At 37.4% G+C, this 12,135-nt stretch overlaps 1 protein-coding gene and 1 long non-coding RNA gene across 5 annotated transcripts in view; one reads left to right on the top strand and one right to left on the bottom strand.

The window, feature by feature from the left end:
- Positions 1 to 12,135, bottom strand: part of LOC123760405 (epithelial splicing regulatory protein fusilli) — a 258,631-nt gene that overhangs the window by 7,204 nt on the left and 239,292 nt on the right. Inside the window, exon 14 of one of the 4 annotated variants that reach the window (XM_069328857.1) lies at positions 8,846 to 8,885. The exons of the other annotated variants lie outside the window; for them this stretch is intronic. Coding sequence (XP_069184958.1) covers positions 8,846 to 8,885 — 40 coding nt within the window. The remainder of the gene's footprint in view (positions 1 to 8,845; positions 8,886 to 12,135) is intronic. 4 annotated transcript variants of the gene reach the window in all.
- The window catches only part of LOC138367366 (uncharacterized), a 44,682-nt gene that overhangs the window by 21,641 nt on the left and 10,906 nt on the right, over positions 1 to 12,135 (top strand). The gene's annotated exons all lie outside the window — the stretch shown is intronic.

The following is a 12,135-nucleotide window of genomic DNA, read 5'->3' as shown; positions in this document are numbered from 1 at the left end:
GTGACATTTTTAATACAATTTTAGAAAAAAGAATTCTAGCCAAATATCCTAAATTCTCTTCATTTTTAATTTACATATTTCTTTAACCGGTTATGTCACCTTAATTTGCACTACCTAGAACAAGGGTTAATATAAATTAGTAGGCATATCATACAGTATGTACAAAGTTTATATCGAAGTCTAAACCAGTAATGTGATAAAAAAAAATTATTCAGTAGCATCAGACGAATGTTTGTATATACAGTAGCTTATAATTCTTCTCATCCAAGATGCATTTGTAGTATTTCAAGATTACATAACCCAAAATGCTATGCATGTTAGTGGCTTTGCAAGAATGTAAAAACACCAATGTTATGTACTTTCACAAACCCAATGTACCTTCTTGTATATAAATATATAAATACTTAGATCATTGTTAGGCCTGTCAATATGCACTGGGTAATTAAAAGTGGTGGCACTTCATATTTTTCAGATAATGTACATATGTAGAGCATTTTTTCGGTAGATTTTTTTTTATATTTCTACTCTAGCAGTGCTGATTACAAATAATGCAGCATTTCTGCCCTGTACATTTGTATTAATATTTACAAGAGACTGAATAAGTGCATTTTAAGAAAAAGACAGTAAAGACCACTTCAGCCTAGTATCAGGGTCATACTGCATGTTCTTTACATACTGTTTACATCATAAAAGCACAATATAACGAATGTATAAAGTAAATAAGTATCAAAAGAAGGTGCTACGTCTCAAGATGTACTAAGTGTTACTTAATGGTTTCTTGTTTTCACATGTAGTTATATTACTATTTCAAATATTGACTGCTTCAATGCTCTCTATAATTCATTTAATTTTGTCAACCTCTCAATTTACAGATACAAAATGTTATTTATTTTCTCTAGTTAATTATTGCTATTACTACCATAAATGTGTAATATTTTGACCCAATTTGCATTTCAATGTGTTAAGACGTGTTAATATTCTTCCATTCCTTCAAAGATAGATATTTTCCCTGTCTTGATATGATGCCTGACCATCTATAATTGGGTGTATGAAAATTTGTCACTTAAGATATATCTTGTCTATCCATGTTACCATGAATAAACACTATCCAAAAATTGCATGCAAATTTTACAGTAATAGTTTAATATTGTACTGGGTATTTGCTTGCATTTGCTTTGTAGCAAACTATTTGCTAATACAGTACTATATGTGCATTTATTTTCTTTACATTTCTTGCATATCAGTGTAACTTCTTTTTTTTTAAGCCTCACTGTGTAGGAAGCAAAACCTATCAAAATGTCTCAAAATGTCAGCAAAAATCTCATTTTTGGCCACATTATTTTGACATTGTATGCATCTAGAGTGGGTAAGTTGGTCTTTCCTGCAACAAAATAACTGAGCAAGTCCTAGACACTGTACAGCATGTTGCTAGCTACATTCTCTGAAGATATCTTATATTCCAAAGCCTCTGCCAAAGCAGTATTACAACTACAAAAATATTTCATCTGTAATTACTCATACATTATTAAAACTTCTTTCAAGGGACGAGGTCTCGCCCAATAATTACATCACCTACAGCTATTAACCACTGCACTGTGCACCAGTTTTATATGACAACTCCGTGGTGTGTCCAGAAAATTACCCCCAAAATTTTCTTTAATACAGTATAAAATGCATTCCATGATCATGGGAAAATTAAAAAAAAAATTATGTAGCTTACTTTGGCTGTGGTGGAGATGGGAATTCTCACGAAGATGTTACCAATTCACAAGCGATGATGGACGAGACGTCCTAAGGAGGTTGCTCAAGCCAGGCTCGAGTTGCCATGAATATATTTATATAGATTTATTTGTCAGTTTTTTATTACCTTTTTCTGTTATGCAATAGTGTGTAATTTGAGAAATTTATATAGAAATTGTGCACAACATCGATACATTCATATCTACTAATATGCATGCATAATATTATATTCCTTGAATAATAAAATGCTTATTATCACACTGTATGCACATGTTTATGCACCTTTACGAGCCACCAAGCAGTAATGTTGTACTCTCTCAACAATTGGTCTAAAAATCTTATCTCGGCCTAGCCCCATATTTTGTGCCACATAATAACTGCATGAATATATTTTAGTTTATTCATATTTTAAATGTTTTTACTATGTTTTTGTTTTCAAATGACATGAATCACTGGGCTGTCAATAATAATATTTTTATCACAATGTGTGGAACATTGGTATGCACACTATATGTGTCACCAATATGAGCACCACAACAAATATTTTTGCTATTATAACATAGTATTCACATGTTACATATAACTACATGTTTAGGCACCTTTAATAACCCACTAAGCAGTCCTGGTGGGTGTGAATTGCCTAACCATTAATCCAAGCTCAGCCTAGCCCACATACTTGTCAGGTCCTAACGTTATATGATGAAGCAAAGTGCCGCCCTATATACTACATGTATACACATCAGTAACACTACCCCAAAAATACTTCTATTATAATAATCCTCATCACAAAATCCTGAATATGAACATTTTTCACATGTTTATATTCTAAAAGCAACACGAGATACCATGGCATGATGCGCACACACCAAACCCTTGCTGTGTGCAATGACTATCTGCTTGTGCTATGTCACTAGCATCATGTTCACCGATATCTGAACCTTGTACATGGTCTATCACTATCAGCATCATCTTTATCACTATCATCATTAAATTACTGCAGTCATTTATTTCCATCATTAAGTTATGCTATGGGCACGAGCTGCATAGCAGTGCCATGAGCTGCTGTTTGCATGCACTATGCATGGTGGTGTTCTAGAGTGGAGGCTCTCATCCCCCAGCTCTCATCTGTCGCGAGTGTGTAGAGTACATGCACCTCGCCCGGCCTGCCTTGCCGCCCTGGGTCAACACTGCTAGAGTTACCACGATCATTTGTGTCCCCTGATGAGAGTTTATTTAGTGATACTACATGTGATGAATTATTCTCTGGCTTCAGTGATAAAGGCTCCGATACAAGCAGTGTTGACGAAGTGACTACATACATCAATGGTGTTACTAGGTGGGGTTTTGCTGCCCCAGCAACATGCCGAGGCAAGCAGCAGCGAGTCATGCGGCCTGAGGACAAAGACGACAGTGTTCCCTCGACATCAGGTGTTCGTGGTAGGCCTATAATACACAGAACACACTCATCCCCTGGCATACCCATACGAAGCTCTAGCACAAGATAAAAGAGCTGTGTTTTTGGGGCCCATGCTGGTGGTGGCGTTGGTGCCAAAACCACAGATGTACTTGTGTGGGAGACTTGTGAGACTTTTGTCCCACAAATTCCAACATTTGATGGCACCGATGTTGGTGTGATACCCTTATTTTCCTATACTGGTGATGATATGGCTGAAATTTACTATTTTATAGCATATTTTGACCAGGAATTCATGGACCATTTCGTTGCAAAAACGATCAGATATGCTTACAGCCTCATTGACTGGCATTTTACCTGCCTCTCGCATGACACGTTGGAAAGACACGACGAATGAGGAAATGTATGTGTTTTTAGCGTTGTGTATGATTATGAAGCATTTAGAAAAAACATGTGATCCAGGCTTATTAGAGCAAAGACAGCCCTGTTCCATCCACCATGTTCAACAGATACAAGTCACATGATAGGTTCCTGTTGCTTTTCAGGTGCCTGCACTTTGAGAACAATGATAATGAAGACAGAACCGACAGACTGTGGTAGGTGCAGAAGGTATTTAGCGATATGAGAGGAAAGTTCCGTGACTGTTTTGTACCAGGACAATGTTGTGATCGATGAATTGCTAGTCCTCTTCACGGGATGACTGGCATTCAAGCAGTACATTCCATCAAAGTGGCACCGGTTTGGACTCAAGTTTTTCGTGCTATATGACTGTGAAACTGGTATTGTCATGAACATGATACTGTATTCAGGTACAGACGTTGATATACTAGGTCAAGATCCACACGGGTTCTCAGGCAGTGTCGTGAAAACACTCATGGAACCATTGCTGAACAATGGGCACATCTTGTTCACGGACAACTACTATACCAGCCCATTGCTGACCAGATTCCTCCTTGATGACAACATTGGCGTATTTGGCACTGTCAAGGCCAACAGGAGGGAAATGCCAGTGTTTGGCATTGGTATTGCAGTGGGTGATTGCCAGCTGCGAAAGTGTGAACAAATGTTATCAGTGCGCTGGAGGGGCAGACGTGAGGTGAATATGTTGACAACTATTCACACTGTTGCCAAGTTGGACAGTGGCAAAGTGAAATTTGCAACAAGGTTCCCAATACATTAACCTGATTGTGTCATTGACTAAGTAAATATGAGGCTAGTGGATAAATGTGACATGATGGTCGGTGCCATTGAGTGCGTGCGAAAATCTGTGAAGTGGATGAAGAAATTTTTTTCCATCTCATTGATGCTGCAGTGCTGAACCGTTTCAATATCTCGTGAAATCTGGCAAGATACCCCCAATATGTACATTCAGTGTTGCTCTAGTGTCACAACTGCTCGTGAGGTATGGGGTGGAGGGCTCTGTTGCAATGCGTGGGGTGCCAGCAACATTGCCTCGTGCAATGAGGCAGTAGTGGCAGACTCAGGGGTAAGGACATTCTAGCTGTACACAAGCTTGGTTATATACCAGGCACAGGCACACGGGACAAGGGTAAATGTGCCTGTGTTGTCTGCAAGAACACAAAACGTAGGGAACGCAAGCAAATACATCTGCACCAGGTGCGGTGAGTGCAAAGTTGCCCTATGCCCCGTTGACTGCGTCACCGATTATCACACACTCGTGCAGTTCTATGTTGATAGGGGATGTATATATAGTGTGTGATAGTGTACAATGTGTAAATGTGTTATAGATGTACATATTTGAACATGAAATATTGGAAATATGATCAAAGTTTGTGGACACATTTGTGATACATGTAATACTAGTGTCTTGTACGGATGTTCTACTGCCAGAATATTGTAACCTTGTTCAATATACAAAGGATTAGCAAGAATAACAATATAATGCATTTGTAATTGTGTGGGGAAAAAATTAACAAAAAAAAATATCTGTGGCAATTTGTGCTTGTTGATTCCGATGTGCAACTGCGTCCAGGCGTCTACACAACGGACGACCACCGAACCGTGACGTCATGCCCCATTTTCTGGACACCATTGTGGCCAAACTAAGTACACTTGTGAAATTTTTTCAACAGATATGTGAACAGGGAAGGGTATTTAACACTTTAGGAACAAAAAATTTTTGCGCACAATTTATTTTCGGCGCACCACGGGTGTGTCATATTTTAACGCTGAGCAGTGTGGTGGTTAAGATCTTTTATGAACTGGAAAAAAAACTACACAACTTGTGTTTATGATAGCTAGTGTGTCCATGGTGAAGTGGCAACACACTCGCCCCGCACTTCATGAGCAATTTGGCCTGGGTTCGTATCCTGGCCAGGAAGAATTGGCTGGATGCCAATCCTTAACTGTATGCCTCTGTTCACCCAGCAGAGATTGGGTACCTGGTTGTTAAATGATTTAGCGAGTCGTATTCCAGGGAAAAGCAAGATTAAAGACCTGCCCTAAACGTTTTGCATCTTAACGATTTTACAAGAATGTAAAAAATATTTGTGTACATATATGTATGTGTGTGTGTTTTATTAATATTTATTTTTATAATTTTATATATATATATATCCTGTATATGTATATGTGTGTGTATATATATATATATATATATATATATATATATATATATATATATATATATATATATATATATATATATATATATATATATATATATATATATATATATGTCGTACCTAGTAGCCAGAATTCACTTTTCAGCCTACAATGCAAGGCCCGATTTGCCTAATAAGCCAAGTTTTCATGAACTAATATATTTTCTCTAATTTTTTTCTTATGAAATGATAAAGCAACTCATTTCATTATGTAAGGGGTCAATTTTTTTTTATTGGAGTTAAAATTAACGTAGATATATGACCAAACCTAACCAACCCTACCTAACCTAACCTAACCTATCTCTATCGGTTAGGTTAGATTAGGTAGCCGAAAAAGTTAGGTTAGGTTAGGTAGTCGAAAAGCAATTAATTCATAAAAACTTGGCTTATTAGGCAAATCGGGCCTTGCATAGTAGGCTCAGAAGTGAGTTCTGGCTACTAGGTACGACATAATATATATATATATATATATATATATATATATATATATATATATATATATATATATATATATTATATATATATATATATATATATATATATATATATATATATATTATATATATTATATATATTATATATATTATATATATATTATATATATATTATATATATATTATATATATATTATATATATATTATATATATATTATATATATATTATATATATATTATATATATATTATATATATATTATATATATATTATATATATATTATATATATATATATATATACACACACATACATACATACATTTACAGTATAGATACAAATATATAAAAATGAACAATGTGTGCATGAACATGTATCATATATTAATAGAAGGCCTTTGAAAATGGACACAGGGTGGCCATGGAAAAGTGTGTAAGCACTCAGCATAGACAACCTTGTTATAAAATGCAAATATAACCCATTATGTACAGGTATATAGAACAAGCAAAATATGAAAGCAGTAAAAGTTGTACGACTACCAGGGTTAGAAATGGTGTTAATAAGGTAAACAAACCCAAAAACTTATGTCTGTGGTTAACATATAATCAGCTATCTAAAATGATGGTATGCCATGCATTAGCAGATGATTATCAAAAGGAAACAGGCAGAGACAAAGAGCAATATGAAAGAGCAGAAACTGCAAGAAACCAAAAATTGACAAACATTAAGAAGGTTGCTTGAAGAAAGTAGTAACATGACCTTCAATACACATTCAGAGTAGTTAATAAATGGAATGCACTAGGAAGTGATGCGGTGGAGGCTGACTCCATACACAGTTTCAAATGTAGATATGATAAGAGCCCAGTAGGCTCAGGAATCTTGTACACCAATTGATTGACAGTTGAGAGGCGGGACCAAAGAGCCAAAGCTCAACCCCCGCAAGCACAATTAGGTGAGTACATGCAAAACACTAGTCACCTGAGAAAGCAATGTCTATAATTTATAGACATTATACACAGTGGTACCTGTATATAATGCATACAGGTGGTATGCACGGGTGGTACGTGAACAAACACAGAATCTTAGTACCCAAATGAACCACAGGGACATTGAAAAGAACTTTTTCAGTGTCAGAGTAGTCAACAGATGGAATGTATTAGGCAGTGATGAGGTCGAGGCCAACTCCATACACAGTTTCAAATGTAGATATGATAAGAACCCAAATAGGCTCAGGAACCAGTTGATTAACAGTCGAGATGTGGGACAAAAGAGCCAAAGCTCAACCCCCACAGGCACAACTAGGCAAGTACAGATAAGTCAAGAAACACTGGGGCAGAAGCATACAGGTGGGCAAAGAAACACTGGGACAGAAGCATACAGGTGGGCAAAGAAACACTGGGGCAGAAGCATACAGGTGGGCAAAGAAACACTGGGGCAGAAGCATACAGGTGGGCAAAGAAACACTGGGGCAGAAGCATACAGGTGGGCAAAGAAACACTGGGGCAGAAGCATACAGGTGGGCAAAGAAACACTGGGGCAGAAGCATACAGGTGGGCAAAGAAACACTGGGGCAGAAGCATACAGGTGGGCAAAGAAACACTGGGGCAGAAGCATACAGGTGGGCAAAGAAACACTGGGGCAGAAGCATACAGGTGGGCAAAGAAACACTGGGGCAGAAGCATACAGGTGGGCAAAGAAACACTGGGGCAGAAGCATACAGGTGGGCAAAGAAACACTGGGGCAGAAGCATACAGTGACCATAAATATTCTGAGAATTACCCCATAGAAATAGCTAAAAGGCTGTTAAAGAAAGAAAGAAACAAATCTTGAAGTAGGCAATGTTTTAGAGTTTTGGAGGAAAGTAATGAAAAGCAGGCAATTATACAGATAAGGAAGGCTTGAAAAAACATGAATAGGATACCTATATTAATATACTGCAAAACTGCAAAACATGGATGAATTGCAAGGTGTTTGAATAATAGAAATAAAGCACTCCCCTTCTAGATGAAGCAATGAAGCTTCCAGAAATATGAGTGTAAGGTCAAGAATGACCACAATTTGTGTAAATATATATAATTTTTCATCTTTTAAATATATATACTGTATATATGTACAGTACTTGTTAGTATTTACAGATATGTTTTAAATCATTAAAGTTTCCTTATTGCGTTTGTCAAAACTGACGAGCTTTTACTGCACTTTACAAACAGGTGCAACCATGATAGAGGATATACTGTACTTAAAAGGTAATCGAGAAGAAAATCAAAGACTTGGAGATAACATGTGGATAAGGGTTAAGGATTTACACAGAGGGCAGAGTGAAAGAAGGGTGCATGTATGAGAGTGAGCAGTGACCAAGCTGTTTGGAAGTTATGCATGAGCCAATCTAGACAAAGCACCATATGACGAGAGAATGGCCAACACAGACAAATTTTTTTAAGGCAATACATACAGGAAGCTTATTGATAAATGGGGAATGCACCCACCAATATTTTGCATACATCTACAAGGGTCAGAGTACAGTACAAAGTGCAAGGAGCATAATACAAAGAAAATTGGCTATGCATAAATACGAACAGCATCTTGGTCACTTGTCACTAGACTGATTTTAGCATTACAAACTCTGTACATACTACTACTGTTTCCTGCTGCGTAGGGTGACAACCTCATCACCTGAAATCAAAATTGTAGACATTTGTCCAAGGAAATATCAATTCAAACTTTTACTGTAATTAAATTGTATCTTTAAAGTACTGTACTTCAATGGCCAATCTTTAATTTTTTTATAAATTTGATTTACCTAGGCCTACAATATACTGTATATACTAAATTATTATATAATACAGGTGCTGATAATTAAAGGGCATCGACTGAACAGTAATATACTACCTGCATTTCTGAATATGATTTAATGCAGTTCAAACAAAGTAAGTCCGATGTCTCTTAATTTATTCACTAATGCATCAAATCGGACAAACCGAGAACTTTGATTTTGCATTTGCATAAATATTTATTTCTCCTCTTACATACTTATTTCCATTACTGAAAGGCTGCCTCATATCTTTCAAACTATCATTCTGTAGAAACATTCAACTCGTTCAAAAATGTTTCACTTAAGAGCAATAATCTTCAAGTAATATTATTTTAAATTCTAAAAATTTAGCCTGAAAAACTAATATGTTACAGCATACAGGGGGGGGGGGGCCAAGAAACACTGGAATAAACACTTTCTCCATAAAAACCAATACTGTATAGTTCATCTCGTATCATGTACCAGCTTTCTCAGCCTCACTTGCATGTTTCATTGGATTGCTTGCATTTATGTACAGTGGCCCCTCCAATTATGAATTTAATCTGTTCCCAGACAGAGGTCGTAACTCGAAAATTCGTAACTCGAAACAAATTTTCCCATAAGAAATAATATAAATTGAATTAATCCATAACACACATTTTGTACTATAGTATCTAAAAGTTATAGCTTACCTTTATTGATGACTTGTTGGCATATGGAAGAAGGTGAGGAGGGGAGAGGGGAAGGAGAAGAGGTGTTACTGTTTGGAAGGGGAATCCTCCCTTCCATTATAACATCAGGCAGTGATGACTTCTCTGGGGCTCTCTCTCTTTTCCCCCCCCTACATTTTGCCTACATACTACTAGGACCGGGTTGTGGCTCATTGCTTGTTTTTCACACCAAGAACTTTTCCATAGAGACTTGCTTTTCCCTATGTCTGAACACTTGTCTGTAGCAAGGCATCACAGTGTCATTAAAAAGGTTAAGGCAATGGCCTACGACAGCTTGATTTTTGTGGGTTGTTTTAACAAAACTTTACATTTGTTCCCATACTGCACACCACTTCTTAATTGTTGAGGAAGGGACATTCTGTACTGCTGTGTCCTCTGAAGAAATTTCCTCAGCTGTCTCTTGTTGCTGCTGCTGCTTGTGAAGGGCTAAGAGTTCTTCGGTGGTCAGTTCTTCGCCGTGTTCCTCCACCAACACACAATTTTCACAACACTGTGAATGCCACCTTTTTTTTCTAAATTTCTCAAACCATCCCCTGCTCGCCTTAAACTCTTTTGTATCTGCATCACTCGTTCCAGGAGTTTTCTTTATAAGATCTTCATGCAATAGCCTTGCTTTTTCACAAATGATGGCCTCTGAAATGCTATCACCCACTAACTCCTTGTTGTGTATCCAGATTATTAATAACTTTTCAACACCCTCAAGTGTTTGTGTTCTTTGTTTCCCGATTATTGATACACTCATTATTTTGTCACTTTAGCACTCAATGTCCTTTTTCTTAGCAAGTATGGTGGATATTGTTGACATTTGTTGTACTGCCTAGCTAGATCAACAACCCGCACACCATCATCATATTTACGAATGGTCTTTGTTTTTCCTCTATGGTCATCCTCTCATGTTTTTTCTTAGGTTGAACCTTACCACCGACTTTCTTGGGACCCATGGTAAGAGATAATTACTTTTATGTTAAAAACAAAACAAAAAAAAAATGAAATTCTTTACAAAAGTTCAAGCATGATTATCACAAAGCAAGCTGTCTGGTAAACTGAAGTGGGGTCGCCTATACCACCAGGAACTACATGCTCCATCGACCCTATACGTGTACCGACAAAGTCGCAAGTTGAGGCAAAGGTCATAAATTGAGTCAAATTTTCCAACAAAATTGGGGTCATACTTAAAAAAATTCGAAGGTATTCATAAATCCAGGTTCCACTGTACTGTACTGTATTAGTTGAAGCATCTAATGTTTTCCTTGTAACACTTTATTGTTCCTTATACCAAATACCAAATTATAAAATACCAAAGAGCAGGAGAAATTGATTGCAAAGGTGTATGAAAACCAGACACCTGATTAAGTATCTTATCTATCTTGAGGTTATCTTGAGATGATTTCGGGGCTTTTTTTAGTGTCCCCGCGGCCCGGTCCTCGACCAGGCCTTCACCCCCAGGAAGCAGCCCGTGACAGCTGACTAACACCCAGGTACCTAATTTACTGCTAGGTAACAGGGGCATAGGGTGAAAAACTCTGCCCATTGTTTCTCGACGGCGCCTGGGATTGAACCCAGGACCACAGGATCACAAGTCCCGCGTGCTGTCCGCTCGGCCGACTGGCTCCCCAAGTAACAGGTGAATGATTCATAGTCATCAGATACAGCAGAAATTTCAGTGAATAGGATCATAAATGAATTCTGTACTGTATTTCTCTCAATTTGTCTTTGTATTTTTCTGCAACTTAAATACCTGTACTTTATGTGCATTTTTTATGCTGAATAATCTACATTTACCATCTCTCCACCCACCTTCCATGACTGGGCCACCTCACTCAACTAAAACAAACCCAGGTACCTAATACTTCATGGTGGCAAAATACCTGCAAGAGGACTCACTCACGCAACAGCAAGAAAGGCCAAGAGTAATCATTGACTAAACCAACAAGAAAAAGAAAGTTCTTACGATATTCCAGAAGTACGAACCCAGCTGAAAGTTTGGCAGTCACCTGAATGAGATGACACTCAAACCTCTGAATGTTGAGTAATATATGAACCATGCCAATATCAACTCAGCATAGATGCCTAGGCTAGGAGTTAAAGTTCTTAAATGTCCAGGTCCAACTGGAGAAAAGTCAGACCAGCTGAAGAATCAGCCACTTGTGACTGTTGGTCCTCACAGTAAGTACTGGGGAATTTCTGTCAATGAAACAAAGTTAGAACAGACTGAAGAATACAAATGGTAGATTGGAAACTACATATGTGAACACTCAAGCAGGAAATCCAAGTGAGAATAAGTTTTAAGGAATGCCAATTCCTTGAAACAGTTTTCAATGTTTTTTGGCTCTGTAGAAAGTGCCCTTCTGTAAAGACTGCGCCTTTTTCTATCCCAGGATGATTTGCACAATAGTGCTCG

The sequence above is a fragment of the Procambarus clarkii genome, chromosome 22 (genome assembly GCF_040958095.1).
Source record: "Procambarus clarkii isolate CNS0578487 chromosome 22, FALCON_Pclarkii_2.0, whole genome shotgun sequence".
NCBI classification, from domain to species: domain Eukaryota; kingdom Metazoa; phylum Arthropoda; class Malacostraca; order Decapoda; family Cambaridae; genus Procambarus; species Procambarus clarkii.
The sequence above is the reverse complement of the archived record's forward strand: the minus strand, read 5'-3'. Positions and strand labels throughout refer to the sequence as shown.